Here is a 27,438-nt window from a genome sequence, read left to right as displayed (position 1 = left end):
ATACAGTAGAAGGGGAGATAGTGAGGGTTTTAATAGACAGGAATTATCCCCATATAAATGTTCTGATATAGCTCTCATATATTAAAAAAATAGTGATTACAACTCCTCTGCAAAGTCAGACACTGGACCAGACTAAACACTAACCTAGTCAGACCTGCACTATCCCTCCCAGCCAAAGAGGACGCTGCAGACAAACGTTCACCGCCAACTTTATTGTTTTTCCAACTTCCGGCTTTGAACGTCACATCCGGTGTGGTTTGTGTTGGTCCGGTGGCGCTGCTTTCCTCGTTGCTTCTTTGGTGATTTTCCGTGATGTCTCAGCGGGAATGGGGCGTAGTGGAGGTGAGCGGCGGAGTGCTGTAACTGGGTGTATACCGAATGCGGAGCGGAGAGCGGAGTGTGTGTGGTTCTGTGTGTGACACCTCGCTCCTCACATGTGTCACAATGTACGTGTGTCTGCTATCAGTATAAAGCGGCTCAATACCGGGCAGGGAGGAATAAACCATAGGGACAGACCTTAGGGGTGCAAGGGGTACCCACATGTCAGTGTGAGGTGTCAGATAATCACACGTGATGCACAGAATAGGCTGACATGGGGATAACACTTCACATGCTTCCTGATTGTTCCTCCACACACTGTCTACAGCCAGCAAGCTGCTACTGATCTGTGAAGATTTTATTTCAATATTCAGTGGTTAGCACTCTTGCCTTTGAAGCGCTCGGTCCCAGGTTCGAATCCCAGCCAGGACACTATCTGCATGGAGTTTGTATGTTCTCCCTGTGCCTTCGTGGGTTTCCTCCAAATTTGTCTTCCCCCAAAATTGCCCTCAGACTGTATTAATGACTCATGGCTATGGTAGGGACATTAGATTGTGAGCCCCTTTAAGGGACAGCTCGTGATGTGACTATGGACTTTGTACAGCGCTGTGTAATATGATGGCGCTATATAAATACCATATAATAAATATATATTTGGGATGACTGTATGTACATCCTGATGCTTGCATGCTTCCATCATTGTTTATAATTGCTCACCTATACTAGACTGCCATCACAGAAGATCCTTGGATCTGTTGTACTGCTGTCTATTAAAAGGCAATCGCCAGCATTGTATTATGATATCCCGGACAGTGTATTTTGTTAATTTCCTAAAGGATCACATATTACTTGCTGCTGTTTAACCCTCCTGGAGGTATGAATGCAAAGTATTTTTAAATGTAGAAGTGGTACATTTAAAAATACTTAGTATTTCAAATTTCCCGCAACGTCCAGCCACATGGCTGGCATCCCTGGAGTACGGCGCTGGAACGTGGGATCCAGATAGGAGTTTCCCTGCAATTGCACCCCAAATGTGGCTCGGCGTTACCTCTTTTGGTATGGAAAATCCACCCTGAGCCACACTTGAGAATACCGCTAGGGAGGTTAAACAATGATCTGAACATGAGGCTCAGCAGAAAATTACTGATGGGGCTAGTCTTACTTTGCAGGGTGTAAATGCTCATTTGTTTACAGGGTTTTAAAAACAAAGTTTATTCCCTCACTCCTCTTTTTTGGAGGTTTATGGGCCCTGCATTGTAGGGCAGAACTATCAGAACTAGAAGTAGCTGAGTGACAAGGCTGAGGGGTCTGGTCACACAGCCAGGGGGTAAGGGAATAAGGTCAGTGTTCTCCCCAGCCCCTTTTAGCCGGACGCACCATCAGGCACTTTTTAGCAACCACCCGGCTGTTTTTGGGTGGTTAATAATGAGTTGGGTCACAATTTAGGGGCTACCACCCGCCTAACATTTCTTCCCACCCAGCTTAAAAAAAAATTCTGGGTTGAGCACTGAAGGTAATATTTTAAACATTGCCCATGGAGGGCAGACCACAATCCTTTTTTTACCTTTATCTGCACCACTTTGTAACACATTTGTTACTTTTAGGTTTAGAATGATCTTCTACTTTGTGACATAACTAAGGGAACCAATCTAAAGTGAGATTGCTAAAAGTGCTGATATTAGTGCTGGCTGCAATGATGGAAGGAATAATGGAAATAAGGGGTCAGGGGAAGCTTCTTTGCAGTGTCATGCCAGGAGAGAATCATTTAGACTTCCACTGGCCAAATGGGAGTTTCATGCAGACATTGTGCTTGGATATGTTGAATTGCTGATCCAAACAAAAGGGAAACATAGAGGTCTGACTTGATTCTAATTTTCTTTATCAGAAAATCAAACATTATTACATTGTAAAAGTCAGCATAAAAGCCAGGCAACTAGTATCTGAGTGGTACATGAGCAAGAACAGACTCGTGAGCAGTTAACTTTATATTGGGGATAATGTGGGGAAATAAGCCAACCTGCTCAGTGTGTGTTGTGCTGCTTGTAATGTTGCTTTCAGTGTGGCCCTGTTACTTGGTAAAGCTTTTTCTTCTTACTGCCTAGTGTTACCCTTAATGTTGACCACAGTGTTACGTGTCAAACCAGAGCAGGCATGGACTTCCACAGATCACTTGGTTCCTGCTAGTTAAATATTGAAAAATATTGACACCGCTGTCAGAAGTTCTAGGCACTGGATGTGCTTCTTTATCCAATACCAGTGTGTAAATAAGTTCTAACTTCCAGATAAAATGACCATATTATTGTAAAGAATATCTGGGTAGCTGTATAGAATTTTTTTTTTTTTGCAGTAGGACTAAAGTTCCGCTTTGTAATTTTCAGATCAGGTAGTTGTTTATTGCAGTGTGATGGGATGTCCATTCTGCAATAAAACATACTCACCTGTCTATCGAAGAAACAATGAATGAATGAGCACTGTACACACAGCTGCGGTCTCTAGTGAAGACAAGCCCCACATCAGCTGTTGATTAATTAGCTACACTGTATTGATGAATAATATTAAGGGATCTCTGTACGCATATCAGACTGTTCTGATTGGGCAACCATTATCTGATGTTTTGTACATCATTTTGTCCTGACTTTCTGTAGGATAAGTCTGCACTGTTCACCCTTCTATGCTGCATCTCTGATTTATGGTCCATGTTTATTTTCTGTTCCTTAGTTTGCAACATTTTATTGTAGTGCAATGCTAATGTAGTGGCAGTTGTTGCGGTTTTTTTTTTCTGCATATGATTTGGACCTACTTGTTTATTGATCAATTGGTGAATGTTGCACTAGGAAATATAGGATTATTTTGTTGTGTATTTGGTATATACATTAGGTTTTTAGATATTGAATAGTAATTCAAATCATGTGTGAAGGGGTTGGAACTGTTGGAAATAGGTGACTAAAAATCCTTTTCTAAAAATGCAAACTTAATTATAAAAAAAAAGCAATTTCTTTTCTATTTTTTAAGATTAGATTCTACAGTTGTGGAATTGATTGCTTCCTAATATTATTAATAATGTAAATCTGTCATAAGTGTGACATGGTAATTGGTGAATACAGAAAGCTGTCAGAATACAGATTTGTAACGGGATAGTTATAGAATTCAGACATGCCATAGGATAATGTGAGACTGCAGAGATGCAGCAGAAAGTGGTCAGAATGTGCAGACTCGCTATAGGAGTTGTTGGTTACTGAGGACAAGCTTCAGGGGATAAATGACATGAGACTATAATCATTATATAGAACTCCTATGAAGTAACTATGGGCAGTCATCCTCAGCCGGGGTTCAGCGGCATGACACCAAAAGCTTTTTAGTTACCTGTTAGCATGGCATTTTAAGCCATCACTGTATTGGCGATATTCTTTTCCCTGACCACCAATGCAAAGTGTATTTCTTCCTCTATTTATTTCCTATGTTGTTAGCGGAGGTTCCCCAAAACCTGAAAATTATTTGAAGGGTTCCTCAGGGATAAATATATGGAGTAGGGTTGGGCTAATTTCTTTGGTAAAACATTGTTGCCTTCTTCATGTTGCTTTCTGATTCCCCATTTGATGTTTGATTTATGGACGGATGAGTATGGAGTATGAGTGGCAAGACTATGAAGGACTTTTTGTAGTGTCTTTTTATGAGTATATGCTTTACAGTGCTTAACCCAGAAATTTTTTTCAGCTGGGTGGTAGGAAAATGTAGGCGGGTGGCAGCCCATCTATTGTGATCCAACTCGGTAACCTACCAAAAACAGCCGGGTGGTTGCTGAAAAGTGCCGGGTGGTGCGCCCAGCTAAAAGGGGCTGGGGAGAACACTGCTTTAGCACTTTTGCTATATTTTCTGTTTCTTTTAAAATGAAACTAAATCTGCTCAAATTACCTATCCACATTTTGTTGCAGTGTGCCGCCATCTTTCCTCTCTACGTTCTCCTTCAGGCGACCATTGGTCTTCCTGATTGGCCATGCCAGGCAGATGTAATAGTTCATTCATCCCTGCCGCGAGCAAGGGATGCCAGTATTTTTGGGTTCTCTGGCATCCATAGCTGAGATTTGAAATCACATATCAGAACAAAGTATTATTTGCATTTCATTAAAAACAAATGACATAAGGACCATTAAAGGAAACCAAAATCGTTATTCCACTGCTGGCTGGATTGAAAAAAAAAAATCATAGCGAAGAAACTCAAAATGATTGAACTTGCATGAATTTCATGGCAATGCCTCATAGGCTTAGTAGTGTTACAGCCTCCACCTGTCTCTATACACTCCCCACACCAACACTAACCCATTGCTAAGTAGGATATGCTGGGTGATGTTGTCGGCTGCATAATGTTCACCACGGCCTCCCCAGACTCTTTTACGTCTATCAAATGTGCTCAGTGTGAACCTACCTATGAAGAGAATGCAGCGCCACTGGTGAGCCGGCCAATTCTGATGTTCTCTGACAAATACCGATCGAGCTGTATGGTTCCAGACTAAGAGCACAGGTCTCTCTTCAGGACATCGGGCCCACATGCCCAGTTTGGTCAGGAACATGCACACAAGTAGCCTGCTTGAGGTCATCTTGTAGGACCATTGCAGTGTTCTCTCTTGTACAGAGACACAGATACCAGTCCTGCTGCTGGGTTGGTGCCCTTCTACAACCTGTTCAGCTGTCTTTGTGTAAGGGCACATTTCATAGAGAAAGAAAACCTCTGGTTAAACCATTCCCCTTTTGAGGTTTGCCTTTCTGTTGCCCTCCTGTCTAGTCTACCTGTTACTTTTATGAACACCAAAACTGGTGAAATTTATTCACAATCACTTACATTTCCTAGCTAGACAACTTGGTACCCCAGAAGTTTATTTGACTGGGCATGATATTGTGTTGAGTGAGCGTTCCCTTATTTTTTGAGCAAGTGTATTTATGTAATAAGCAACCCAGAGCCCCACCTGCTGGCTTAAATAGAAAATATAAAATTAATTCATGATCCGTTTTCTTTCTATCTTTATATCTTATGTCTAAGAAAAAAAATGTACAGAATTTTACATGTTCGCCCTAGCAGATCTGATTTATTTGACTATCTATGCTTTTACATTTTCTTTTTAGGTTGGTATAGGTTTTACTGTGCACTTTTTTTTCCTATCATGGTAAATAGCGTAGAATGTTGCCTTTGGAATATAAAGGTTTTTTATTTTCCATATTTTGTTTCATATTAGGTTTAGTTCAGTGAGTAGTGTCTGAAAAAGATTTGTAGATGTAACAAGATTCATTTAAGATGATTAGTGATCACACACACAGCATGTTTATAGATAATACATAATCCAAGGCTGAGAACATTGCATAACAGAATATTTATCATCCGATTAAATATTGCCTGAAGTATGTTCAGCTCCCAGTCCTGTCTGCTTTGCAAAGCCTACAGCAGCGTAGTGAAGCAGATACTTGGGTACCAGCAGTATTTATACAGCAGTATCTACATTGCAAAAGAACATTAAAATTCTCAGTAAGGGCACTAGCCCTGAATCTCCCATACTTTCATGGGAGATGTAATTTATTTTGGGATAAGATTTATCTGCTATTTTTTGTATATTTGCCTCATTTTAGGCATTTTTTTTATCTGGCTAGCTGTAGATTCGGTGTACTCCATAGTTATGTTAGCAGGTTATATGCATGTCAAAAATAACATACATTTTGCCCTCAAATAATAAGAGGGGTGCAGCCAGTAAAATAGATGAAGTATGACTATCTGCAGCTCACAAAAGAGGGTCATAATTCTCTTTCAGCACTAGGACATGTTGGGATAGCATTGGCACCCTTTAAAATTAAGAGGTAAGCAGAACATCATAAAAAAGACTGAGACCTGGTAAAATATTTTTTCCCTTGCGTTGGGCCTTCCTCCCCAATGCAAAGGTTAATTGCATTAGCTCATTCTGTTCAGGAGAAAGACTTCTCTTATCCCTTGCTTGGGCTTTCTTCCACTGCCTGATGCTTTGTATTGAGAGTGTGGCGTCGGTGTCCTCCTGTGCAATGCAAGGATTGTAGGTTTGTGCTGGAGGGCTTGATATCAGCGTTCAGATCCACATAGAAGCAACACTTTTTGCATAGGACTGTTCTAATAAAGCAGAAGTAGATTTCTGACAGCTGTCAAAGTGAGGGGTAGAGGAAGAGCATCAAACTCTGGACGAAACAAACTATTAACCCCTAAAGTGGTGAGAAGGGTTCATTAAGGGATTCTTCTTCTTTTTGGAAAGTGACTTTCCTTGCAAGGCTTCCTTCAGATGTTTAATGTCATGCTTTTACTGGACCAAATGTTTAGGTGGAAGTGTTCACGAGTTCATGCTCAAAGAAATCTGTATGATCAATACAATCTTTTGTTAGCCACAACATTACCATGCTGAATTCAAATGTATGAGACAACAAATCCATCCTAAGGACTTTTTTGGTTTACTCTGTAAAGTGACCAATGGGTTTAATTCACGGACTGACAATGATTCATTGGATGTTTGTTTTAACATTTGCATTAAAGCAGCTGTGCCAGAGTGCACATTTCTATAGGTGACATTGCAGCCTAAAACCTGTCTTTTTTGTTATTTGTTTTGATGCATTCTTTTTCAGGTATAGAACTTTGCGCACCCATAATTTGTCCATTATATGCCTTCCTATGTTGCTTAGAAGTAGCATTGTATCAATTCTAATCATTGTTCAAACAATTTATATTTGTCGGTTTCAATTAGCAGCTGGTAAATTACATAAACAGCTGTTTTGGAAAGTTGTTTCATTGAACTGTTCAGAAATGTAATATTTTCTTGGGGTCACAAATATAGACCGAGCCATTGCCAAAATGTTGCTGAATAAAGAGCAGCTTATTATGCAGTTGTTTTTTTTTTAAAGGTATAAACCTCATACTGATACACTGCTTCCATCTATATACTGTCGACTGCCTTCTTTATTACTTTGTTTGCTCTGTAGCTAAACATGCCTATTTGTATCTTTTCTACTCTTTTTATTTTCTTGGGCTTCATTGCTTGTATCATAGCTGGCAGGAAATGGAACCGGTTAATAATAAACAGTATTTATATAGCGCCAACATATTATGCAGCCCTGTACATTAAGAGTGGTAAATGAAAAGCTAGGTGAACAATTCAATTTAGAAGCACTGGAAAAGCATTTACAAGTTAGCTGTTATAGTAATTACCAATATCATCTACCTATAAGATCTGTCCAGTTGAAACACTTACAAACAAAAATAACTTCAATGAGCTCTGTACTACCAAAGGAGGTTTGTGTGAGTATTAAGATATTTTGTGGGTGCGTTAGCCCAGAGTAGAGGCACTTCACTGTTAAGATATCAATCAGAACCCACGGGTCATTGGCACATTCTATGTAGTTATTTAGCTACTTTTTCTCTGTTCTGACCGTCAGTCCTAGGAAACTTGAACTATATTTTCAGCTCTTAGATTGGTCATGTGACCAAATGTTGAGAGCTACAAAGGAGCATGATACTGGAAGATGTGGGAATATGTGTCATAATAAACCAGTGTGTATCAACCAGGGTTCCTCCAGGAGTTGCTAGAGTTTCCTTGAGTGGCTGTGACACCAATGATCTTTCTGGCAATCTGTATGGGTGACATTCTTTTCCCTGGCCAGCAGTGTAAGATTAATTTTTCCCATTGGCCACCACTAATGTACTGTGAGTTGTGGATATAGTAAATATAGCAGGGACTCCCTGAAGACATGAAAGTTATTTCAAGGGTTCCCCCATGTAAAAGAAGGGCTGCAATAAATTGTGTTTTTTGGGAATTACTCACCCTGGTCACCAACTAATGCAACACTGGGAGACACTTTGCTTGGCACACATTGTTTAGCCCACTGAAATCTGTCTCTTTTGTGTTGGTTATGTTTGGCTCCTCAGCTTAAAAGTACTAAGTCCTCCTCTGCATATTTCCTATGCAACAGTGACTTGTTCCCTCCTCAGCGATCCCCGCTATCTTTATTTTATCTATGTTTTATGCATTGATCTATGGTCTTGGTATAGTCCCATACAAACAAACACAGCACAAGGGAAGCCAAGGAATTGACGACATTATCCTTTCAATTGGAAATGACCAGTTCAACATCTATAAAATACTAGAAATAAAAGTTCCCAGATGCTTACTTATCACACAAGCTAGATAGAGCAGGAGAATTCAGCTCACATCCCAAGGTTTTGTACAATGTACCTTTTATTATATGGGTAAATGTTTTGCCAAATTATTTTTTGTACATCTCAAAACAGATGTTCTCTAAAGAGCTCTTGCCTGCACTCGATATATATGTATGTGTATAAAGTAATTTGTTTGAGGGTTATGCATTCTGCCCCAATTTTGTAAATTTTCTCATCTGAATATATTTTGCAATACGTAGAAATTGCATCAGTTATTAAAAGTGTAAATAAATCTCTACTTTAGAGACATGCCTTATTATCAACCATTGGTGAAGCTGTGAGAATACTGTAGTCATAATTATATCCTTGTAAGACTGGAGGGCATTTGAACTGTGTGTAGCATGCGGATTGCCTTTGCATCCAGCAAAACTGCTAATAATGTGCAGAATCTAATCTCCTTCTCTGCTGGCATTCTTTACCAGCCAGCACGCTATCTGAATACATACAAAATTGTATTTACCATCATGGTTTGTTGCATTTCTTTTAACTAGATACTTGCGCTTTGTTTCAGAAAAAGTTATATTTCCTATGCCATAGTCCTCTAAAAGGTTCACCAGAATTTTTCTTCATTACTTCACCAGCTTTCTTTTATGAGAATGAACACTTTATATGCTTACAAGTTCTAAATATTGATTAGAAGTCATACATCACTTAGTTAAGGACCAAATTGGTTTTATTTGCTACCAAATATTTTGTGAGTATACTAATCCTAGCATTCTAGCCTTCCTCTCAGGGGTTCCAGATTGGAAGTGCTAGGGGGTACACTTTCTATTTATGCACAGTGGTTTCTCTTAGGGAAAAACTAATGGTAGTTAAAGGAACATAGCACCAAAACTAACTCTCATCTTATGGGTTGGGCAGTTAGCAGGAATAGAAGACTGGGAACACCAACTGTGTCTTCCTCTGCATATTTACTGTGGGCATAGCCTGATGGTCTCCTGGGGCCGGCCGGCCTGTGCACAGCCTGAGGGCTGCTGTTCAAGGGATTAGAGGAGGCTGATATCAAGACAAATGCAATGCTTATACTAGGCATATTTTAAAATATATGTAAACATGTTTATGAATATGGGTACAGGTATGTAAACCTTAAAAGTAGCAAGTACAGTAAATACCTGTTAATCTTGTGTCCTGGCTGTGATTACCCGTGGACTGAACTGCAACATCAAACATTGTTATTGGCTTTTCCAGCTATTTTCTTTCCTATGTCTTAGAGATAAGGAGAGGGGAGTTTTTTTTTTTTTTTTTGGGTCCTATTAAGGAGATCAATCTAGGTCTTCCTTAGAGACAGTAATGTGTGGCACCACAGTTGTTTTTTTTTTTTTAAAGCATTCTTTATTTAGCAATTTTCTTTTTATGTGGAGAACAGGTGGGGAAAGGGTAATACAAAGGAGTAAGCATAAAAAATACATCAGTAAATTCACAAAAACCAGGGGAGAGGGGGCACCACAGTTGCTTTGTTTGTATTTATTCCTCCAAATATGTGATTTTGTTTTTTTTAATTTTTTTTTTTAGGATGTGCAGAAACATTCTGTCCACACTTTGGTCTTCCGATCTCTGAAGAGGACTCATGACATGTTTGTGGCTGACAATGCTAAATCTATCCCTATAGACGATGAAAGGTGTGTTTCCATATAGTTTGTTAATATTATTTTTCCTTAAATTCTGTCCTTTTATGAGCCTGAGTAGGCAATACACATCATTCATAAAAAAGTCATGGAAGCAGAGGTACTGACAAAGTGGCTATTAAAGCCAGTCTGATAGAGGTTGAAGACTCCCTTAAACAGCATGCGGTAAATCCAGTAACTTGCATTGTGCTAGCATGTGATTCTTTTTTCTTTTATGTGCAGTAATGTAGAGCAGTAAACAGGAGATCATCTCTACCTACTATTAGACTATTTGATGCTTCATTTATGGAGGCTGATGGATAAGGAACAATAGATATTTGAAGCTTGTAGCTAGCTATTATCATATCCAGCAACTGGCATTGCCTTTGTAATGAACCAAGCTGTAGCTAGGGCTAGCCATGCAAGTGGGCTTTGCAATCTAGCATCTGCAGGTAACTGCATTTGCCATGATTACAAGTCTCTATTTGAAAGTTTTGTTCAGTAGCTATTTTTATGTATATATTGTGCTGAGGTTCTCTGTGTCAAATCACACCTAAATTTCACAACCATTTATTCTGCGGACCAAGGAATAAACAGAAAGTAGAACTTTAGGCAAACAAGCACAGAGTATAACTGGGTAATAGTTTTAAAGTGAACATAGCAAAGACTGTTGATCCAGGGAACATCCGATTGTCTCATTAAATCAGGAAGGATTTTTTTTCCCCTGTTGGAGCAAATTGTACCAAGGTTTTTTTTTCCTTCCTTTGGATGAACTTTGTCCATAGGGTTTTATATCTGGGATATGTTTGTTTCCCTAGTGGTTGTACTTGATGGACTAATGTGTTTTTTTTAATCTTACTATGTAAATATATGCTTGAAATACTTTTATGTTTACTGTTTAACCTTTAAAGGTTCTGTAATTTTGACCAGTCATGATTGTGATACACATACACCTTTGATAGTGATTATGTTGCTAATGGTTTAGCATTACTGTTTCTCCAATGTAATTTACTGCTTATTCACTATCCAGTGTGGAGGTTGGAGGAAGACTAGTAACACACAAGGCTACATGGTTGAATCAGGAAATTAAATTTCTTAGCTAGGACCTCTTAGTGCCTCCAATCTGGTTATGCAATGTGAAAAATGTATGTCAACCACAATATTGGTCAGACAAAATAACCTTCCTGATTGATTTTAATTGACAGAGATCTTGGTGTGGCTAGAAGTGCTGAAGTATGTCTCCAACACTTATTTAACTGTGTGTGTTTCTTAAGTAAGTGTTCAGTTATGTGGTAATAATTCTTCAGGAATGCTCTGCACTTCACATTATATTTGCTGAAAAATTAAATATGCTAATATTAGTTATCAATTTATCAACTTGTACACATAGCAGGGTCAGTGCAAAAAATTTAATTAGTTTATTGGTTTTTCATTTTGGAAGCTCTCAAATGGTTGAACAGCCAAAAATATATTTTTTTTAATTGGGATTAGGTGGGGAATAAGACACTTGCTGGGTTTGTTTTTTTTTTTTTGGACCGTGTTAGATCCCCCCACTTGCGATTTTGTTTTTTTTAAATGATAAGATATAAAGATCGTCATAGGACTCCCTAGACAAAAATAAAATGCATGAGAATAGGGGGGACTGAAACCCTTGATTTTTTTTTTTTTAATTGGCGTTATGTTTTCTGTATTGTGATCTGTTTTTTTGTTTCCTGCTAGTCACAAGCTGAAGATGTCAGTGAAACTACGGACAGAGTATGGTCCTGTTCTACACATGCCCGCACCTAAAGAAACCCGTGATAAGGGCCACCTTGCCATTGGTGATTCATATGACCACTATGTCACTGGTCAAGGTTAGTTGGATGTCTTAAAGCTGATATACTTTTCTTTTCCTGGTTCTTTCCACAAACATGCCTCCCTTCACATCAATGCCATCACTAGGTATTTGTGCTTCTCTGCTTCTCTATGGAATGCAGGCAGATCATGGCTGATGGTAGCTGCTAGCATGGTACTATACATATCTTCCTAAAAAAAGGGCGCTGTGGTATCACCCCCATGAACATATTCTGATAATTTATTTCATGAGACAAGTGAGATTGGTGACACAGTTACACATATTTACACTTACATTACAGCTCGCATGACAATACATTTTTTTCTGATGTACTATAGTTCAGATTAAAATATATGAATTTTGAAATTGCATAAAAGTTCAGCACTTCGCACTGGTGAAATACTCACTGTGTTTTATTTTTACAACAGGGAATAACTTTAATATTACTTTTATCTGTGAAATATGATTTTTTTAATATTTTATTTTTTAATTACAATTTAAAGGTATTAGTAGTCACAGGTAGCGAATATTGCTTCCAACTCCATAGCTCTGGCAGGCCGAAAATGCTGCAAGCTTTATCTGACTTGCTGCAGCTTCTAATACACACAGTGAGAGGTTGACTGTGTCCTATACATTGGAGTTAGAAAATTCAGTACAGGAGCCTGTACTTACTGTGCAAGGAAGGTAAAACTGGAGTGCAATCATCTTGCTTTTTGTGTTTGTATTTTGTAAATTTTTAACTGTTCTCCATGTTGTCAAATAACAGCTACAGAGCTTTTTTCTGAAAACGTTTGTCACGTGAAACCCACCACCTTATGGGCCTTTTCCTAATACATTGTGCTCCATACTCTGTGTAAAGAAAGATGAAAGTTGGACTGATTTTCCAGACCTATTGTTTTAACTGCTGTAATATTCCATGTTTGGATCCAGGATACAAAAATGTCAGTATTATAAAAAAAAAAAACATGGTGACCATTGCTGACTTCATTCTGCAAATACTAGCTAATTGGCTGTCAAGCTAACCTTCTTTATTATTTTTAGCAATTAACCTTAAACATGTTCTAGGTCAGTAATTTATTAAAATATTGTAGACATTAGTTCAAAATATTAGGCAGCATTTATTATCAACATTGATAGCTTTCTTTAAAGTGGAACTTGTATTCTGTTGAAAAAAAAAAAATCGCTAAACTTTACTTGTTACAAGTGCCACCATCTTCTTTCTATTGGGTTCTTCAGTATTGTGCCCTGCCACACACTATACATTGCTGTCACACTAAGTTGACCTGAATCTGTGACATTGCTCGCTGCAAAGCTTCCAATCTATTGACATATGGACATGTTTTTAATTCAAATAATCTTTGCAGTTGTGTACTGCTGTTTGCTTTGATGGTTGCAGGTCAGCTTTAACATAGCAATTGTAATTGTTTTTTTTAGTACAGGATCCCACTACACCAAATGCTAATGTCAAATTAATAATTCTCAGTAACTATTTATTAGACTTTTCAGTCAATTTACAACTACATAATTGTGTTCTGTTTTGTTCTTTATTTCATTAGGTCTTGATTCTGAATATATGATAACTGGAACACACCCTTATCCATCAGGCCCAGGTAATTGCCTTATTTCAGGTTTTTTTTCCACAATGTATATAATGGGTTTGTAGGAATATAAAATGAGTTTTTCTAGCTCTTTCTAGATACACTGAGTATATAAATTGGCCCTTGCATGTTTGTTACGGTTCACTCCTACATTCTAATTGATCATATCTGTGCTTGTGACACATTTTTTTAAATCAATATGCCTCAGACTATGCTCACCCCTATATTAAAAAAAAAAACACTTCCAGCACTACACATTTCACACAGAAGTTGCTGAGCTTTTTTTTTCTTTTCTTTAGGTCTCGCTTTGACAGCTGATACTCAGATCCAGAGAATGCCCAGTGAATCAGCTGCACAGTCTTTGGCTCTGGCCCTCCCACCTTCACAGTCAAGGTACATGTTTATTGAGCTATATTGAGAAAATATTTTACCTCATTCTATGTATTTCAGTTACCGCAGTAATGCTTTAAAAATATAATGTTTGGTGACTCTAGTCAAAGCAGTGAAAGGTTAGACCTCAGTGTTTGGTGTTTTTTTCACTTTACTATATTTCCCTTGTTTCTCCATGATTTCCTAAAAAATAAGTTCTCTTTTACTGTTCAGAGATGTCTTGAGAATATGTAACTGCCAAAATAAAATATTGATATTCCCCTTTTACCCCTTGACATATGTGGCTGCATACTGCCATTATTTCCTGTTGCAGTTCAGTGTCATCATACCTACGATTCTTCAGTTGTCTAACATTTATGGCAGGTTGTGTTCTCCCTCCTTCCCATTTAAAGTGCCTGGTTTGTGAATGTGCCTTAGGAAGGTATCCTGACTAAGTTGTCTTTCTGTGGATGATCTAACTATTAAGAATACACAGTATCGTATTGATCTTCACTAGACAAATCCAAAAGAAAAGCTATCCGTTTCCTCTTGCTTTAATGGGGTTTAGAAGCTTCAGGTTGCATAAAGGCTGTATATTATCTCAGGTTAAAAAAAAGAGCAGTTCGGAATTGGAATTGTCAGATGAATACCTCTAAGCCCAAATTGTGTTGCAGCTGCATATTGAAGTTAAGTGTATTGAAACTGGCACATGCAAGGAATAAGAAATTCCCCAAACATTATTTCTAAAATTTAAAATACCATTAGGATTGAGGCAATGCACATATATTTGTACCATATTTACTCTCAGAAGTTTGCTCTGTAATATGGAACAATTATTTTAATTGAGTATTTAACTGTAGATGATTGTTAGGAGAGCAGACCAGGGAAGTATCCTAAAGAATTTTGGAGCACTTAGGTTTTATTTGATAAATTTAGGGGAAGGTGTTCTTGCACCCACAAGACCCTGCCTCATGTAAATGAGCTGCGTTTATAGCTTCATACAATCCAACAAGTGTGGTTTCCATAGCTGTAATTATTAGGGAGTAAGGATTATATACTCCTAATAAACATTAAATGGCTTTAAAACTAGCCTCCCTGACATCTCTAGGCTCTTTTATTGTGAAGTTATTCTTTCTCAATATCACAACAACGGCTGTTTTTTAGAATTCGGCAAGGATTCAGGTTCTGCAGCATGAAGTTGGGAATGAACGTCAATAATTCTGTTGTAAACTATGAAAAGTCAATTTCTTAACACTGCTTGTAGATCGAGAGATGAACAAGACCTTCTTTTTGTAATGCTTTTACTGCACATTCTGATTGGATAGTAGATATCTAAGTGTACATGTTCTGAACACAGCTTTACTTTTGATGTATTGGTGAAATACTAAGTGTACTTAGACTCCTAAAAGTGATTACATTTTTGTACCAAAAAGGGTGTGCTTGTTAATATACATATTGCCTTTGGGTCCCTCCTTGCTGGCCCTTTTATCCATCCACCTGGGTTTGGCAGCTAAGATTCCGAAATGAGTCTTACAGTGCCATAGTGATACACAAATGACCAAAATCCACTGTATGTATGAGTGTGTATATATGTATGTATGTGTGTGTGTGTATATATATATATATATATATATATATATATATTACTATTTTTTTGTTTGTTTATACTAATTTATGCAGTTTTTTTAAAACAATGTGTCGAGAATGTTTTTGATGGTTATCTGTATTTCACTTTTATTTATAAACAGGTTGGATGCACAACGCACAGCTGCAAGTGTTGGAGATATCTACAGACAAGCTGGCATTCCTGAGCGCTCTCAGCCCCCTGGCCTATCAATGGTAAAGTTACGTTAGACGTTATTAGCGTGGTACTCACCATTTGGCAGTGAGTTAATCTTCATATACACATGTACCCTGGGTGTCTGTGTTGGCTTTCTGACAACTCTGGGTTGCAGCATCAACAACCCTTGAGAGTCTGAGTAATCAATACATGCAGGATACTTTGGTATACACTTGTTAACATGTGTATATATATATATATATATATATATTTGTGAAATTCCTGAATAACCTATCAAAATTTAGCAAATTGTAATGTGTGGGTCCTTATTGATGGATCCTTAGGTCTCTTTCAGACATTGAGTCTAAAACCGTGTTGACACCCCTATATGTGTTTAGGAGCAGCCTTTGAAGTCAACTGCTACACTTCACTACCACAAGAGATTATGGGAAGTCTTTAGTCCTCTAGCAATGATAACAACTAATAAGCAACCACATTTTACTGCAGCTCACTGCAATTAGAATCAATTCTCATTCAAGTCAATGGAAGAAGCAGCTGGCTGCTCAACGGTGGACAGAAACTTCATTTCGCATCTAGGAACCACACCACAAACGACAACAAGGGGAACACAACTGCATTCCCAATTCCCAATCACTCCCTCTAAATGCCCTGTTTCAATAAATTTAGTCAGTATTCCCTAACTAGAATGCACATAAGGACTTTTTACTTTCTGTGAAACTTGCTACCTGTCCCCCTCTCATGATATTTAAATTTTAAGGTTTTTTTGGTTATTTTGTAGGGTTCCATGGAATCTGGTGGAATGAAGAACTCTGCATTAGCAAAGAAAGCCCCAACTATGCCAAAACCACAGTGGCATCCACCATGGAAACTGTACAGAGTGAGTATGTGCTTATTGCACTGTTCTAGATTTACAATTTTTTGAACATTAGTCCTAAATGCATCTACACATACTGGCCAGTTTACCTTCTTATAACCTTTATGTGGTTTTAGAAACAGATATCATCTTACATTAGTCCAACTAAACGCAAAACCGGGTGGGTTATTTAATAATTGGCAATCGCCTTGATAAATTAATTCACGGGTATAGCAAAAAAATCGTAGACAGAATTCACTACAACAATTTCTTCTTATCCCTGAATTAATCCGATGTGAGGGTCAATCAGATTATACTGTGACATCCACACTGGGAAGAATTATAGATGTCAGGCGACATTCCCAGCATCCCTGCATTACAGGAGAAGCCATGTGTCTATGCAGTCATGCATAGTTGTGAATGAATGTGGAATTAAAAACAGGAAACTATAAGGCTGGGGGGGGTCCTGCCTGCTTTGATAGCTGCATAGCTACAAAGTGAGTTTTTGAATTTGTAAAGTTGTTCCAAAAATTATTTTTGGAATACTGAATACTTATTATTTACACAGATCAACTTAAGGCTAGGTACACACGTGCAATGGTTTTCCTCTGATAATCGTGTCAGGGGTTGGTCGAGAATCATGCGTGTGCACCGTGCTTGTCGTCCGAACGACCATCTTGGCAGATCCACAGATGATGAACGATCTTAATGCAAGTGAAGGGGGGAGAGTGCAGAGGTGCCGCTCCTTCGGTCTCCCCCTTCCCTCCCCATAGAGCAAAACGGCACTTTATGTAAAACACTTGTTCATGCATCGTGCAGTCATTTGAAAGGATTGTGAAAGATCCTTTCCAAAGACAATTATTGCACGAGTGTACCTAGCCTAAGAATACCTGTTTTGTATTTTGTTTCATTCTGCTTTTAACCACCTGAGCGTTACACTGATGTCTAGATTTCTGTACCAAAAGCCGATGCTTAGCAGTTGAACCTGGAAACCAGTGGTTTGTCACAGGTTCAGCAGATAGAACAATTAAGGTAAGAGAACTGCACTGTTGAAGTAGATCTTTTATGATTCATTGTGCTGAAGGGTATAATTTTGCAGTGTTCTCATCGACTCTTTGTAATTTTCTTCATGCTGTTTTTAGTGCTGTAAGAAAAAGTAATTTTCTTTCCGTATCAGTTGGGCATAGTAGTTAGAATCAATGCACCTAACAAGTAAACTGATTGTTAAAGAAACATCCTAGATTTACTTGAACTATAGCATTCAATAAAAAGACAATTGCAAATATTACATGATTCCATATCCATGGTTCCAAATCTCATAGTTCCTTCAACCATTGTCAGGATTTTTTTTCTATCAAAAGTAAGAAAAAATAAATTCGGACTTAAGAAAAAGCCATACAGAAATCATTTTACCTTTTGGATATATCTGCTGATGCAGTCGCTGGATCTTTCTTTGCTTGCTGTGTCTGAATTAAACAGCATAACTCCATCCTGTATTAGAAGGCCCAGGAGAAATATCCTGTTAGCACAGTGCACAACTCTGAAGTGATTTTTGTGCCATAGTTTTAATAAGATTCTTTGTTTATGGAGAGTGTTTTTGTCATAAATTATTAACAATGTGCTGCACAGAGCTTAACTTCTCTTCTGTCTTCTCTTGAGATCTGGGATCTGGCAAGCGGTAAATTAAAGCTGTCCTTAACTGGACACATAAGCACTGTCCGGGGAGTGATTGTGAGCACCAGGAGTCCATATTTGTTTTCTTGTGGTGAGGACAAGCAGGTGAAATGCTGGGATCTGGAATACAATAAGGTTTGTATTGTATGTATAAACAATGCTTTATTCTAGGTAGATACCTTTTTCTGTGATTTAACATGTAGAATTGTAAGTGTTTGAACTTAAACTTTTAAATATTAAGCTGCACATATTTTGAGTACTGTGTAACTACAAAGTAGTAAACTTATTATATTTGAAGCTTCAAAAGGGACACTACTTTAATATTAATTCAGGGGTAAAACAGCATTTATGTGCAAATGGTAAATAAGGGGCTAATGGGGACAATTGCACGTGTAACTGATGATCCTCCAATGTCTGCTTTTATAGTGTCTGTCCTGGAGCACTCCTCCCAACTGCTTTATTCATTAGGAAGCATAAGAACTGCTCTGTCTTTCCTCGGCACCCATAGGGATTTATTATTGCTGTCCGTTCACATCTGTAATGATGGAAACACAAAGACACATTTTTAGTAGTGGAAGGAAGGAAAAGATTTGCTTGCTTTACCTTTCTTTTTTAGTAATTACTCTTTTCTCTCTCCTATTTCTAATACGGGGTGAAACAGGGATGGGAAGTAAGGTAAAAAACCTTATTGCAGTTAAACAGAAATGAAAATTGTGTTTAAAAGAAAAAGCAAAGTCAGTTGTGCATTAGTTAACTCTTCCTAATTTGCAGTGCACATTGACAGCAGAAGCTGACAGGTTTGTAAACGAACCCATGTGAACCCATGTGGATACCTTTATCATAGTAATATGGAAAGTGTTGGGTTTATTTATTAGGGCAACCCTGCCAGAGAACATGGCATTAGAAAAATGATAAACACAACATTCTTACTCATTTTTTTAATAAGTTAAGCATGACAAGACAGTAACAAAGGGCAGTTTCTTTCATGGTTTGATACATCCAGTAGGCTATATAGTCAAACGGTCAAGGAAAAATAAAAAAGGAAATAAAAGTAATGTAAGGTAGAACTTGGATAAACAGGCACTGGATTTGGAGATGTGGTGTGGTGATTTTTACAAAAGTGTACAGCTTTGTGCTGCAATGTAATGAGGCTCCAAGTATAGACGTCCTTCTGTTGCTTCTGTCTTTTTGGAGAAAGGTAAAGTAACGTCAGGAACTTGTTGCTGTAGTGTCTACAAAAACTGACACAGTGATTTTCAAAAAATGTTCATTTGTAAATAAAATTGAACAGTTTGATTTAAATGATCAGAAATGTTGTACAATACACAACTATAATCCTTTTGTTTTCTTTGATTTAGAACCACTGTGTTTGTTAGCTTTCTGGAAAAATGTGGCTAATTGCCACTCTTTGTTGGGTATTATATGGATCCTAGACAACCATTACCAGTTAACTTCCAGCACAACATAAGAGGCAAATAATGGTTAATAGTGTTGTCTCTTGTTGTTTGATATGAACTTGAAATACATAAAGACATAAAACTGTGGCTAAGATTGTGTTCTATGTGAGGAGAATCATCACCTTGGCAGGAACAGCAGCACACATTCCAGCTATTACAATGCAACAGACACACTGTTTAAATATCTTCACAATTTCATGCACTTTTATTTTATTCTGAATTGTGTTTTGTTATTATCAGGTTATAAGGCACTACCATGGTCACCTCAGTGCAGTGTATGGCTTAGACTTGCATCCCACTATTGATGTGCTTGTGACCTGTAGCAGAGATTCAACAGCACGTGTAAGTATTGTTAACTATTGTCTACTTGTTTTGTTTTTAAAAGTGGTTACAGATATGTCTTTTATTGTCTCATTAATGTACCGAGTCATCCATCCTATTTTTTCTTCCCAACAGATATGGGATATAAGAACAAAGGCAGGGGTCCATACTCTTGTTGGACACACAAATGCTGTAGCAACAGTAAGGTGCCAGGCTGCAGAACCACAGATCATTACAGGTAAGCTACTGCAAAAACTTTAATTTACTATCAAGGAGCGTCCTATTTATTGAAGCTCAATGGATGCTTTGAAATATGAATTTCTAGTGACTGTAAGGCTTTTTTAATTGTGTTTTTGTCCTTTTTACCTTTTCTTTTTATTAAAAAAGACGACAAAATGTAAACATTTCCTGTCATAGTAAACAAAATATTCAATATGTCTGGTAGACCACAATTTTATTGCTTTTGAAGTTGACAAAAAAGGTTTAGACTTTTACTCAGGGTAAAACACAATATGTCTCTTTTTAAACTTTAATAGATTTTTATGTTCTGTCTTTTCTAGGTAATATTTATGGCCTGTGCCAGCGTACTTAATTCTCAACAGAGCTTTCTGTTATATTGCTTCTCTTAGTATATTACATCTGAAACAGAAATACCCACTCAGGTCAATGGCCAAGGTGGAAGTCTGATCCAGTGACTGGTGGGATGATAAATTGTTGAGGAATATTCAGGAAATGGAGTGTAAAGCACAGACCTGCAAAACCTAAATATAGCTTCAGATGTAAAACACACAACTGATTCTACCATTATTTGTCCATTATTCAACAATATTAAACCAAAATAAAGAAGCCAAGTGTGAAAAAGTGAAAGTGAAAAGTACACACCATGACTCAGTAGCTTGTAGAACCACCTTTAGCAGCAACTGTTTCTGTATGAATTGGGTCCGACCTCAACTGGAATATGCAGTCCCGTTTTGGGCACCAGTTCACAAAAAAGATATTGTGGAAGTGGAGAGAGTGCAGAGAAGGTCAACTAAACTAATAAAGGAAATCAGCCATGAGGAAAGATTAGCTGAAATATTTCTATTCAGGGTGGAGATATGATCACAAGATATAAATATATAAAAGGTCCATATAGAGAACTCTCTTCCTGAATATTCACTTTAAGATCGTTACAAGCGACAAGGGGGCATTCTTCGCATCTGGAGGGAAAGAAGTTTAAGCTCTGGATAGGGTAGGGAAATATTCACTGTAAGGTATGTGAAAATGTGGAATAGGCTCCCTCAGGAAGTAATTTCAGCTGATGGATAAGGAACAATAGATACCGTATTTTTCGGCGTATAAGACGCACTTTTTCTTCCCCAAAACTGGGGGGGAAAAGTGGGTGCGTCCTATACGGCGAATGCAAGTTTTAAAAATAAATAAAACCGGTAACATACTTACCCGATATGCTTTTTTGGCGCACAGAATAGAACTGGGTATTAAAGCTTTAAAGAAAAGATAACGGACTGTTTATCCAGGGAACATCTTATTGCCTCAGGGATGTCCTTTTACATATATATATAAAAAACAAAAACTCCAAAGAATTGAAAAGATTAAACATCAGTTAAGGAATGTGAAAATGTCTTTTAATGGTTTTGAACACAGTCACAATGTCCCTTAGAAATTACAGTACCAGACAATTGTCATGATGGCAGGTTTAGCTCCTACATAATGCCTCTACCAAAATAAGTAGCAAACAAATTGCACAGTATAGGGAAATTCTATGAAAATTGGCTTTTTAGATGTGGGCACGGATATATTATGTACTATTGCATAAACACATTTTAATCCAGATTTATTATGTGTACAAAGTCTCTGTAGTCTCTGGTATAGGGCACCTGTGAAGGTGTTACTGTGTGAAGTCTGTTGATTGTAAAGCGTGTTGCTTTGTAACAGCAGGCCCTGTTTGCTGGCACCACATGTTTTCTTTGTTAACATCACCTGCTGTACATCTGCTCTACATATTTTGTATCTCCTTGGTATCGGCAAATTTGTTGGAGAACTAATTCTTATCATTTTTTAGAATAAACCTTGCTTTACAACTATAGCACACAATCTAGTTCAGAACTTTGAATTTTCCACACTGTAATAGCTTTTTCCACTGCTGCCTTCACTTAATTTGCTAGTTTTATCTGGACCTAATCACAGTTTACTTGCAAACGTTTTCCCTGCCTAGACTGTCTTACACAAGGTGTAATGTTATACAACAGGTAATATATAGCGGAGCACCTCTCTGTCTGTTACAGGCTATTTTGAAACTTCAGTACAGTGCATTTTTGAAAAGTTGCTGATCAGTTTAGTAAATTTTTCCTAATGTTTGAGATGAAGACATAACTGTGGTGAAGGTGTCACCTTTTTTTATTCTAACCGGATGTTATCTTTTTTTTTGAATGTCTAAGCTTCACCCTGCCCCTTCTTCAGTCTATCCTATTGAAAGACCAGTAGGGAAAATGGAATTTGATGAGCTGAGCTTGATTATTATTACAAAAGTTCATATTGTTATATAAATTTAGTTATCTGTATCATATTTCTATGAAAAATTTTGCCATATCTTTTTTTAATTACCTATTGATCCATACTTGCATAAATACTTATTTTACACTTACTTTGGAGACTTGACTGTTTTCTTTTCTCAGGTCAAAGAAACATTTAAATTGAAATTTTGTCTTCAGGTTTTTTTTTGTTTTTTCCCCCCAGGGAGCCACGATACTACTATTCGACTTTGGGATATGGTGGGTGGCAAAACTCGTGTCACATTGACAAACCACAAAAAGTCTGTCAGAGCTGTTGTATTACATCCACGACAGTAAGTACATTTCTTCATTATCTGATTTTGTACAGTAAATTTGATTTTAGAATGTTGTAATGGAAATTTACTTTAACAATTGTTAGATGCTAAGTAAACCCCTTCATTAGCTGATAGATTTAATTGGGCGATGTTCTTTTTCTTGTATAAAAATGTCCTGTATAATTACCTTGGTGGTATTCCCGAGTGTGGCTCAGGGTGAATTTTACATGCCAAAAGTGGTAACCCCGAGCCACACTCAGGGTAGGAAAAAAAAATCTTACCTGCTCCCCTCGATCCAACAGTGTTTTTAGTAATCCCCGTACGGCTTCTGCATCACATCCCCGGTGTGATCGATGTGATGCGTGAAGCGTCAGTACGCAGGGAGGTGTGGCCTGGCGGGAAATTTAAAAGCAGATTACATTGTGATCTGTTTTTAAAACATTGATCACAGTGATAAAGTTATAAAAACTAAATCCAAATAATAAATCCAAAAGTTTATTTTATTATTGTACCCTTGTTTGGACAAATGTTAAAAAAAAAAAATGTATTTTTTAAACAAGTTTATTTTATTTATAAAATTTATCCTAATTTATTATATTATAATTATGTGTTTCAAACTTTATCATACTCGGGAGTTATTCCTAAAAATTACAGGCCTAAATTAAAAACAAATTACCACGAAAAACAATGTACCGCTTTTGACATAAAAATACAGACATAATTAGACTGCAGGGAGGTTAAAACAGCTTTTAGGCTCAGTCCACACGGACTGTTTCCCCAGCCTTAGCCTGAGGCTTTTAAAGCCCATGTTTAAAACCCCCATTCATTCAATGGGCTAATCTACACCAGGACGTTTTCTTCAGGCACGTTTGTGACCTTTATCTTAAATGTTGCTTGCAACGTTTAAAAAGGAGAGCCCCAGATTTCCACCACCCCACCCTGGCGACTGAGTAAAGGGGTACATAAAACCCCTTTACTCTTTCTCTAAAAGGGGAAAAATATGTGTAAAAAATAGGACGAGGCTTTAATGTTAAAATATTTTATTAAATGCGTGTGTGTTTGTGTAACTAAAATTTTTTTTTTTTTTGTTTTTTTTTTACAGGCTATCCTAATAACAGGATGATTCCCACAGCTGCATTCATGATATGAGAACAGCTGTGGGACTCCCCGGGCACTAGGGGTTAAATGAGGACAAGGCTTCTCCATTCACTTCTAGTGCTTTTTGATTGGCTGAGGTTCTCTGTTTTTCTGCCATTCAGCACTAGACTTGAATGGGGAGACTTGTCCCCGTTCTTTTTTAGTGCTCTGTGATTGGCTGAGAAATAGGAAACCCTGATGACAGCTCAGGCATCATCAGGATTTCCCTTTCCTCAACCAATCAGGGAGCGGAGCAATCAGTGGAGCTCTGCTATGCTGATATCTACGCTCTTCTGATTGCTCCCGCAGCCCTAGAGGATCTGTAGTATGTGCTTACAGATACAGAACACATGTCACAGCTCCTCTAGGGCTGCAGCAGCAATCAGGGAGCGGAGCTGTCAGCATAGCAGAGCTCCGCTGATTGCTCTGCTCCCTGGTTGGCTGAGGAAAGAGAAATCCTGTTGATGCTTGAGGTGTCATCAGGGTTTCCTATTTCTCAGCCAATCACAGAGACTAGAGATGAATGCCGACAAGTCTCCCCATTCAAGTCTAGTCATTGGGATAACCTGTAAAAAAAAAAAAAAAAAGTTTAGTTACACAAACACACACATTTACTAAATAATTTAACGTTAAAGACTCGTCCAATTTTTTTACACATATTTTAACTCTTTCGGGGAATGAGTAAGGGGTTTAATGTACCCCTGTACTCATTCCCTGAAAGGGTTAAAAGTAAAACTTTTATAAATGCTTATGTATATTCGTCATAGGCGTTTATAAAAGTTTTTTTTTTAATAACCTTGTAATACCATAAAGGACAGAAATGTATCACATGCTAAGTGTGTGTCATATTTATTTTCTATTTTCATATTTATTTATAGTCCACCAAAAGAATACTGTCTTTGTCCCAGAAAATGAGCGCCATGACTTTTTTGGCCGATTTCTGGTTTCAGAATTTCTTCTCCCATGGGGACCTGCTCTGGCGCCATTCCTTTGACTGTTCCTTGGTTTCAGGATCAGAGATGTGGAGCCAGGTTTCATCCTCAATTACTAACCTAGCCAAAAAGTCCTGTGCAGCTTCAAAATGGGCCAAAATGGCTTTGAATGCTTCAACTCGTTCCTTCTTCGGATCACTGTTCAAACCCAACATGCACCCGTGAGATGTCAAGTATCTGGGCTATCTTTTTTGCGGATATTCGCAGGTCCTCAATAATCAGCTCATGGACAGCATCACAGGTTGCCGGGTCAGTTGAGGTTGGGCAGCACCCACTGTGGGGCTCATCTTCAGCGGTAAAATGCCCAGTCTTGAAACAAGATATCCAGGTTTTGACATTGCTAAAGGAGGGACACTTGTGAATGGACACAGTGTGAATGTCCTTTGCTGACTTTGCCTGGAGAAATAAAAACTTCATGACAGCCTGTAACTCCAACAACTTGAAACTTGCTTGTGCCCCTGCCTTTACAGCTTCTCACTAAAAGAAAAAACAGTTTTAAGATTCGCAAAGACCTGATATTTGCACAGGTTCATACTAAGATATTAGGTTGTCATATGCCCCCACATTCTCTTTTCTATTTCATCTCCAAAGGGTCAATGCCAGGAACTTCTCAGCACCTCCTCGTATATCTGTCAGACAGAAATATAATTGTCATTGCCGACCTCCCTTGAAAATTTAGTTGCATGACTGATATCTGTACATTCAATCACTTGCAAATAAACAAGTATACAACAAAAGTCAGATCAGCATAATAATTTAGTCAGGCTTATAAAGTATCAAAACTTTTGGATTCTTGTAAACCAGGCAGCAATATATTTCTAGAAAGAGATCATTTATGAAAGCTGTTATGCAAGGTCAGTATTTGCATTTTGGATGTGAATGGGCCTCTGTGTTTATTTTGAAAGTATCAACACCAAAGATAGCTTTATTTACCCAAAACTTTTTTTTGTACAAATCACAGAAGTATTGCTTACTGACCTACAAGAGAATTTCACATTCTGGTCCCTTAACTGCTTTTTCAATTCATATATTATCAAGGTGCTCAAGATGATTCATAATAAAGCATTGTCCCACCTTCAGCTCAGAAGTTAAACTTCATGTTTCAATTTATTAATTAGATGTTTTTGGGCATTTTTGGGATTTATTGCTTTGTTACATCAGCTTTATTCTAGGTTCAGTGCCCCTCTGAAAGTATAGTAAAATCATCATGGCATTCTTTTCTTTCTGAGCTTCAAAGAAGTAAGATTTGTAAGCAGTAATATCACAGTGATTTAGAGAATCCAGTACTACTTAGCAGCCTATAGTGAAATACTTTGTTTGCCTGTGCTGTAATGAAATGTGACGGAAAGGCAGGAAAACAGTAGAAAGAGAGCTGAAAGATCAGCAATAGTTTTCTTTATTGAAACATTTTCCTGCTGTATCCTGACAACTGGCCTTCAGAGGAGCCCAAAATAGCTTTACGTGCACAGCATCTAGCTACGTGATACAATAAGTTCTATTGCTGCAGTTTAGTTTGTCGCTAAAGTCAGCACAACTCTGTTTTGTGCCGCATAGTCGGTTCCAAAATTATCTATTACGTTTGCACGCTTCACCATCTTGGGTTTTATTCTAGGTACACATTTGCATCTGGGTCACCGGATAATATTAAGCAGTGGAAATTCCCTGATGGAAACTTTATCCAAAACCTTTCTGGCCACAATGCTATCATCAACACTTTGGCTGTGAATTCTGATGGTGTGCTGGTGTCTGGAGGTAAGATCTGCCGATTTTCCTTTAGAAAAAAAGATGAGTTCTTTAATTTTAATTGACTGAGTTAGCTGTGGTTTCTGTCTGACACCTCTCATTTCTGCCTTGCAGCTGATAATGGAACAATGCACTTATGGGACTGGAGGACGGGTTATAATTTCCAGAGAATTCATGCTGCTGTTCAGCCTGGTTCTCTAGACAGTGAATCTGGTATATTTGCATGCACGTTTGACCAGTCCGAGAGCAGATTGATCACTGCGGAAGCTGACAAAACTATTAAAGTTTACAGAGAGGATGACACTGCGGTATGTATGAATCTTGTTACAGAATAATTGACTGAACATTGGGATTTTTTAAATTGTAAGTTCGTACAAGAACATAAAGAAAAACGTAACAGTACATTATGTTGCATTATATGTCACATTTTATTATTGCATTAGCCGTCTCATTTTATTTTGTCTGCACGAAAACTAAAATAGGTCCTAAAGACCCAGATTGTTACAGGACTGATAGAGTTAATGCAAACCTTGTAAAGTGTCAAAAAGGAATCAGTACAATTCAAAAAGTACATTCAAGTACCATACACAGGAGGACCACTAGAGCTAGTTCCTGTGGTGAGTAGCTTAGCCTACCCCCTTTTAGTTTTGGAAGCCACCTGTCATAGTTCTAGTCTAATCACAATATAAAAGGTG

General features: G+C 37.8%; 1 protein-coding gene across 1 annotated transcript; it reads left to right on the top strand.

The window, feature by feature from the left end:
- Positions 1 to 230: 230 nt before the first annotated feature.
- PLRG1 (pleiotropic regulator 1) lies at positions 231 to 27,093 on the top strand. The gene is made up of 14 exons (XM_072406837.1): positions 231 to 342; positions 10,046 to 10,152; positions 11,857 to 11,990; positions 13,528 to 13,581; positions 13,869 to 13,962; positions 15,687 to 15,777; positions 16,518 to 16,620; positions 17,542 to 17,624; positions 18,252 to 18,401; positions 19,964 to 20,065; positions 20,180 to 20,282; positions 22,781 to 22,889; positions 26,613 to 26,752; positions 26,858 to 27,093. The coding sequence occupies exons 1-14, from the start codon at positions 313 to 315 to the stop codon at positions 27,076 to 27,078; spliced, it is 1,521 nt and encodes a 506-aa protein (XP_072262938.1). The 5' UTR covers positions 231 to 312; the 3' UTR covers positions 27,079 to 27,093.
- The last annotated feature ends 345 nt before the right edge of the window (positions 27,094 to 27,438 follow it).

Source organism: Pyxicephalus adspersus, chromosome 3 (genome assembly GCF_032062135.1).
Source record: "Pyxicephalus adspersus chromosome 3, UCB_Pads_2.0, whole genome shotgun sequence".
Lineage (NCBI taxonomy): Eukaryota > Metazoa > Chordata > Amphibia > Anura > Pyxicephalidae > Pyxicephalus > Pyxicephalus adspersus.
The sequence above is the reverse complement of the archived record's forward strand: the minus strand, read 5'-3'. Positions and strand labels throughout refer to the sequence as shown.

Coding starts and splice junctions, on each gene's coding strand:
- PLRG1 (XM_072406837.1), top strand. CDS start 313: ATGTCTCAGCGGGAATGGGGCGTAGTGGAG. Junction 16,621..17,541: donor ATGGAAACTGTACAGAGTGA/GTATGTGCTTAT, acceptor ACTGATGTCTAG/ATTTCTGTACCAAAAGCCGA. Junction 17,625..18,251: donor CAGCAGATAGAACAATTAAG/GTAAGAGAACTG, acceptor TCTTCTCTTGAG/ATCTGGGATCTGGCAAGCGG.